The sequence below is a fragment of the Bidens hawaiensis genome, unplaced genomic scaffold (genome assembly GCF_021521415.1).
Source record: "Bidens hawaiensis isolate Kalapana, Puna unplaced genomic scaffold, B.hawaiensis_p1.1 tig00005780_1, whole genome shotgun sequence".
Classification (NCBI taxonomy): domain Eukaryota; kingdom Viridiplantae; phylum Streptophyta; class Magnoliopsida; order Asterales; family Asteraceae; genus Bidens; species Bidens hawaiensis.
The window spans coordinates 1114993-1122601 of NW_027491379.1; the positions used below are offsets into that span (position 1 = coordinate 1114993).

At 33.5% G+C, this 7609-nt stretch overlaps 1 protein-coding gene across 1 annotated transcript; it reads right to left on the reverse strand.

Annotated features, from left to right (window-relative positions):
- Positions 1-811: 811 nt before the first annotated feature.
- On the reverse strand, positions 812-2988 carry LOC143630644 (protein TILLER ANGLE CONTROL 1-like). The gene is made up of 5 exons (XM_077099609.1): positions 2537-2988; positions 2401-2437; positions 1422-2062; positions 1190-1304; positions 812-968 (listed from the first exon to the last, which is right to left on the reverse strand). Exons 1-4 carry the CDS (start codon positions 2540-2542, stop codon positions 1197-1199), a joined length of 792 nt encoding a protein of 263 aa, XP_076955724.1. The 5' UTR covers positions 2543-2988; the 3' UTR covers positions 812-968; positions 1190-1196.
- Positions 2989-7609: the final 4621 nt, after the last annotated feature.

A 7609-nucleotide genomic window follows, 5' to 3' on the forward strand; every position in this document is an offset into this window, starting at 1 on the left:
ATGTGTTATTTGACTTTGTTATTCCTAAGCCACGTTGGGCCGATGCAGGCGTAGTCTCGAGGGGTAATAAAGTAAAAGAAATATTTTTGCGTCAGCGTGTTCACCAGCATTCGTTGCTGACGTCTTTTATTACATTTTGCAGGTGAACAAAGCTAGAGCTTGGAAATGACGAAGTACTAATATCCGATGGCTCGGATTCTTTTTGTATAAATTTAATATGGTGGTTTGTAAACATAAACATGTAATCTTTTGTTAACAACTCTAAACGGGTATTTTATAATTCCCGTCTTTTGAATGTATATATATAAAATTACATTTTCGATCCTTAAAGTTTCATAAGTCTTCCGCAATATAACGCAACTCTGATTTATTTACAAACACGATACCAACTTATGGGTCACACTCCTAGGCCCTAGATGTGGGTGTGACATTTGTTACACTTAATAGGTTTCAATTGGTTAACAAAAATTGTAACATTTCATTTTAGGACAAATTACGACGATTAGTCTGTCCAACATGTTTTTACCAACAAACACCTTAAAACCCTAGACGAGAATCTCAAATTTGTGGGTTAGGGCGGCTATCTTACCGACGGTTGTTGCCCATTGAAAAATTGTCGTTGGTGACACTTATTTTTCTAGTATTGAATAGGTCGATTTCGGATTACCTGTTCATTCCGTGGGCAAAATTCTAGCTTAGGTATCTTATTATAATATGTTTTTCAATTATTATTTAATACTTCTAGTAATTGAACATAAAAATATGAAAAAATCACAAGGTCTTGGTATACAAGCATGCATTCACTCCATAGATCAAATAATAAATATGAAAAAAGTACAAATGAACATGAAGTGTTCATGAACATGAGAAACCAACATACAGCACAATCTCAATGAAAAGAACAAATTCAGCAAACTAATCAATAACTTTCAGCAACATATAATGGCAAACACTTTCCTCCATGGTAACTGCAAAACAAAAACAAAACACAATTAACTTCACGACATGATCTTTAATTCTTTATAAATTATAATAATAACACTTATGTTGGATGGTGACATCCAATATTCTAATGCATATTCTATAGCAACCAATCAAACAAAAAGTTGTGTGTGCTCATGTCCTAACAAGATCATGATTCATGTGACAGATGTAACCGAATAAGCAACATATATTAACGGATACATACATACTCACTACGCGTTGTTAACCAATCCATGTTCGCGCATGACTTCAAACGCGCATTTATCCTTCTGATTCGCGACATCAGGATGGATCTTCTTTTTCAACATTTTCCTCACCATCTTTCATACACGAAAAAAAAGATATATTAATATTATTAGCCTTGACCAACATATATAATCTTGGCATCTAGTTGTAATGGAAAAAAAGAAAAGAAAAGAAAAGAAAGAAACGCTTACTCGGTTTATTTTCTTGATCGGGCGAGAAGCATCATCTTTTATTATCTTCTTTTTAGAGATCAAAGCAACCCTATCATCATATGAAGTATGTTTTAAGTTGGATTCAGGAATGTGGTTAACTTTGACTTGATCTTGATCATCAGCCAACTTCTTGTTCGATAAGTTCTTATCGGAATCAGCCCAAAACAAATCAGCAAGAGTGATTCTTTCTCCAACTTTCTTAACCTTTTTCATCTGATCAATATCATCCACATGACCATCTTCATGATCATTAGGTTTACAAGTTTCATCACATTGTGTCATGTGATCATCTTTTTTATCATGAAAGAACCCATGCTTACAAGCTTTAAACACCAATGGAAGCTCAACCTCTTCTTCTTGGTGAATATTAACTCCACCATTATCCTCATCATCATCATTAGCTAACTCTTTACGAGTGTATTCGCATAAGTATGTATCGTCTTCATGATCGAAAGCTTTCAATAACGCAGGATCAAACCCGAATGTTCCAATAGCAAGTATGCCTTCTTTCCAACCATCAAACTCAAACACACCATCCATTTCCACATTTTCAAGCAGTGATAGATTGTCCTTCACATTCGCGGTAAGCTCGGCTTTCTTGACATCTTGGCTAACTTCATCTATGACAAAACAATAATTTGCAATATTAAGAAATATATTTATAAAAATGAGGGGGCCATGTGACTTTTAATCCACACCATTTAAAATGGCCGTTCAGACAAAGGTCAAACGATCGTTTTGACCAAAGATTTTCAAAGTTTGATTTTCCATATATGGCCAAAACACGTGAAAGTCCAAATATTGGTCAAACGGCCATTCTGACCAACAATTTTCAAAAAGACCGTCTGTGTATTTTGTGGACGGTCATTTGATGGTGTGAAATTAGATATAGGTGGTGTAGCTATAGCATGACCCAAAAACAAGAGATAAAAAAATAGGTGAGGAGCGAGAATGTCACATTTCTGATGAAATCTACGATGAACCCAGTTGAAGATCTGTAAAGAGTTTTGAAAACATGTTAATTAGTTAACATGTCAATAACATACACATAAAGTTTATATTACAAAAAGTTGAAACATCAATCATCATCATACCTTCATCTTCAATTCGTATATCTTAACCGATGTAAGTTGATACGCAGGAAATATTAACTTAACACGGACACAACTCGTATTATGTATATGTAGGTGAACGACAAAACATAATAGTTAATGAGACTAACGTTATAGAAGGTTCAAATATAGTAGAATACAAGATGAGTTAGGTGGGGCTAAATTTGTGCAAGGTTCATATGACAACACGTCTTGGGATCCAAAGGACCAGTCAGCATAAGGTATGTTTTGCTTTTTACATTAATTAAAACATGCATTATACTACAAAACATTATTTATTTGGTACTGTTTCATTTGGATGTTAGTTGCAACATCAAGCGCAGATTGAATGGATCATGAAAGTCACCTTCAACCAACTGGTTAAAGATCAGGATCCAATGCAAATTAATGGAAAGTAACAAGGAGTAATGAAAAGTAACAAAGGGTGGAATAATGATAAGAAACTGATCCAAGAGTCGCTGGCCGGACACTCATTTGGAAAAGCTGTTATGGAGCACACACGAAAGGTCTCAACGAGCTTAATCATGTGGGCTAGCTCAATTTTGTTGCCACGGCCAGCTCAATGGCCATTTGAAACAAGTTAGGGTTTTAAGCCCCATTTATAAGCGTATTGAAATATGTATTTAATGTATATTAAGGTTATTTTGGGAGTTAGAAACCAAACATAACTTTTGCTCTTTGGGGCGAAATTTCAAATTCTCACAGCATGCATCTCAATTTTATTTTTCCACGTTTTTACATCTGAAAATGAATTTCTGAAGTAAAAAACCATTTTTTTTTGTAAAAGCCCTTCGTTTTTGTTTTTTTTCGCTTAAGGCCCCTAATTGTTGCCCTAGAATATAATCTAATATAAATATGCTATTGAAAGAATACATATTGTCCAAATAGCATTCAACTAGGCACTATGCAAGATTCATTTTAACAAATTCCACTTTATTATCTATTTTGGTTTAATTAAACTAGTTTAAATGAAAAATACGTTGATGAGAATCAAATTCACTATCTTGCTTTTAAAATGTTTTTGGCTTACCAACTCAACTATGACGATTTGATGCTAGCATTTTCTTTTCCTTAAAATGTATAGATTAACGACATTCCATTTTGATTTTTTTAAAATACAAATACAAATTATTCTTACTAATTTTTGTATTTTAGGAAATATGCAACTACTCATTCATTAATATTCATTATGTAATTCATATATGTATATTTGACGTTGTTTACATTTTTCACATGTGTGTTGCACGAGACGCTAACCTAGTTTTTCAAGTAAGTTTTGAGAGTAAAATCAAAATTGTCAAATTTAGCATTCTCTATAAAAAGAACATCTTATATAGTTATATGGTTTAAGTTTTATCAATCGTTTAGAAAATTCTTTCTCTCTTTGTTTTCTTGCTTTCGCTCTACGTCAAATGAGATGTTACCTGCTAAAGAAAGTTAGCATATATACATATATGTTGGAGATTTATAATTGTTTTGACGTGTGGGATGGAATAACAAATGACACTATCCAAACATCAACCCATTCATGTTGATTCTTGACCTTTGTGGACCTTAAAAAATATCCCATTTGTGCTGTAAACTTGACTGCTAGCTTCATGTCTTTTACCATAGAACTGGTAGTCATGAGTCCACAAAGTTAAAAGTAATGGACAGCTTTGTACTTCTGTGCTACTTAGCCTAAGAACCATCCACAGCCACAAATTAGAAGCTGTGTAACCAAGTGAGACCTTGTTCGTGATCGTCCGTTAAGCTTTTTTCGGACAATGTATGGTTCATGAACACTTTACTGAACGAAATTTTGTGTATGTTTTCGTTTGTTAAGGAATTGAGCTTGTTCATCTTCTTCCGTGTCCGTTCATTTATTATGTAAACGGAGACTAATGGACACAAGCGAGCACAACTAGATACTAACGGCCAATGGGCGCAATGAGCATAAACGAACACAAATAAACATATATTAACTTGAGAATAATAATCACTAATCATCCCATAATCACCCAAAAAAGATAAAAGAAAAAAAAACATCAACGTAGTCATCATAAACGTAATTATATATATCAAAATAGTAATTAATAGAAAATGAATATATATATATATATATAGGGGAGGGTTATTTTGAGAACCATGGTGAGTTTTAAGAACTTTAAGAACTCAATTTTGAATCACACATTTAATTAATGATATGAAATATGTGGCTGAGATTAAATTTAATTAAAAAATAAAGCAGGAGAGAGAATAAGTATTTTTGATAATTACACAAGTTTAAACGTTAGTTACACATGTGTAAAAAGTCGATTTGGTGTGTAAAAAAATATCGTAATTTTTTGTACATCACTTACACTTACGTATTACACATGTGTAAAAAAATTTGTTACGTTGAGTTCTTTCGAGTTCTTAAAACTCAAAGTGGTTCTCAAAAGAAATCAATCCTATATATATACATACATACATATGTGTGTGTGTGTATAGTAATAGTGAAATTCTAATAAACGAACGAAAACAGAAGCATGTAGACGAACTTAAACGTTCACGAACACAACTGAATGAACGTAGTCTCTGCTCGTGTTCGTTTGTTAAGCTTACCAAACAAAATTCTTTGTTTTTGTACGTTAATTTATTAAACGGCCAAGCATAAACAAGCATTCCGATTCGCCGGGGGATCGATTCGTTTATAGCCCTAGTCCCTAGATGTCTTTTTTTTTAAAATCTAGGGGTAGTTTGCTTTGGTGAGATATCCAATAATTTTAAGGTGATGACAAGTAATTAGTACAAGATTATGTGGGATATAATTGTACTTTGCTCATCTTATTGATTATGGTCACTGTTTATATTAATCAAATCAGGTTACATCAGTTAATCAGCCTAAACTTTGTATCCTCTTAGGCTGAGGGGTGTGGGGGGCTTTAATGGGGGCTTTAGTGGGGGCTCCAACCAATAATATTATGACGTGTGACAGAGAGAGAAACTGGATAAGGGGGTTGTTGGAGCCCCCGTTGGAGCCCTGGCCCCTGGTGTGGAGGGGCTCCAGCAGGGGCTCCAGCGAAAATTTTTATTTTTATTTTTTTATAAATATATTCAAACAACGTATTATTAAAAAAACTCATAAATTATTAAAAAAACACACATTAATAAAAAAACACATTAATATCTAAAATTCAAATTACAAAAAAAAACATACTAAAAATTAAACAAACAATAATACTTAATAATAACACTAATCTAATACAAAATCATCGGGTCGCCTCGCCCACAAATGTTCAACCAACTCATGTCGAAGATTCCCGTGTATCTCACGGCTCTTGATATTTGCTATGTTATGAAGTCTTTGTTGATCACTGATTGTGGACGGTTGTGGCGGAATGTCACCTTGGTAGTTTTGGCAGATAGCTTTGCCCTCGTCTTCTAATTGTGAAATGAAGTATATTTTATAAAGGTATATATTTATAGTTTAAGAAAATATTTTTTTTAATTTAATATGAGCTCAACGGCTCTTTTCCGTAAACCTATATAGAAAATATATTTTTTTTTGTTTTCTTCGGCTCCCAACGGTCCAAAATACCTCAAAAGGTGTGCTCTTCTCTCTCTTCTCCCGCTAACCAGCTCACGCCTGCATTGTTTTTCGCGTTAGCGCCCCGTTAGTGCCCCCGTTAGCGCCACGGTGGTGTGGTGTTAGCGCCTGGGGGCCCGAGCGGAGGGGCTCTAGCGGCCCCGTTGAAGCCCCACACCCCTCAGCCTTATGGGTCATATCTCTCTTAATCATCATATCATTTTAAATTTGTGAGGCTAGGGTGTTTATTAATCTGTCGTCCTTATATAAAAACAATACTAATTATCAGGTTTAATTCAAGATCTCACTTGATATACTAACCCATGGACCTGAATTGAATGTTAAAAACTATGATTGATATGGTGGAAAGGTGTATACACTTCAAAGCAAACTCTAATATTACTTATTATAGTTCGGAAAAAAACCAAATTTGTTTTGCAACAAATATTAAGCCTATTTTCTCTAGTTTATTCGGGTTGTTAATAAAGAAATACTCTCGCTTTTATCAGAAATCATCGTAGTTGTCATTAAACGGAGGAGGTCCGTCAATCTCAAATGCCCAAGACGAATATGAAAAATGGGCCTTATATTAAAAATCCCTTGACCATACAGAAAAAGGAAAAAACGACAGAAATTTACCCTCACGTGTTTAAAATCCTTGATGTCACCTTCAATGGAAATTGAAAAACATTGTATAATTAAGAAAGAAAAGGTAGATAAGTGGAGTAGAAAAAACATTTTTTTTATTTAATTTAACTTTCACAATCTTATACGTAATGGAAAAAAAATTGTATCATGTATTCAACAAGGGTCTCATCATTCACACTCACTATATATGTTAAGAGAGTCAAATGATAATAATGTTCATTTAAATTAATTTTTCAATTAATCTCATTAATTATTTTTAAATAATACTATAATATATATTTATTTCAATTCTTAAAAAAACATGAATATTGATTTAACTTTTTTAGCATTGTGTAACTAATAAAACCATAACAAAACACGCAGTCACACACACGAAAGCTACAACGCGCTAGATACCATAACTTTTCTATAATTTATAGTTTCACCCGTTTTTGACATATTCATGATCTCTTCCCGTCAAATGAGACACCTCAGATCAAAGCGATTTCATATCAACTTGGTATTCTTAATCAGTTAATCTTTACATTTTCATGTTCGAAAATCGTAAAACTTTGACATCTTCTCTGATATACTAACCAAACTTTGATAATAATCGAGATCGCTAGAGGATGTTTGTCCTTGTTGCTTCTCTTTACTCCTATTAGGCAGATTAATCAGTTCTTTCAGGGTTCTAGCTCGTTATTTGTGTCATTGGGGTTAATTTAACAATCTAAAGTAGGAGGGCTTCTATATTCGTTCAACAATAATTTTTATCGTCTTTGATGATGATTGAGTCATCAATGGCACGTTCGCCCATTTTGAGCATTCCATCACATGCTCCCAAATTTTTAAAAGTAATAGTTGAACCTTGGTTATTA

Excerpts from the sequence above, each read along its gene's own strand:
- LOC143630644 (XM_077099609.1), bottom strand. Across the intron at positions 2,063-2,400 it reads TCGTAGATTTCATCAGAAAT|ATGAAGTTAGCCAAGATGTC; the intron begins GTGACATTCTCG and ends GTTTTGTCATAG. Across the intron at positions 1,305-1,421 it reads CGATCAAGAAAATAAACCGA|ATGGTGAGGAAAATGTTGAA; the intron begins GTAAGCGTTTCT and ends CGTGTATGAAAG.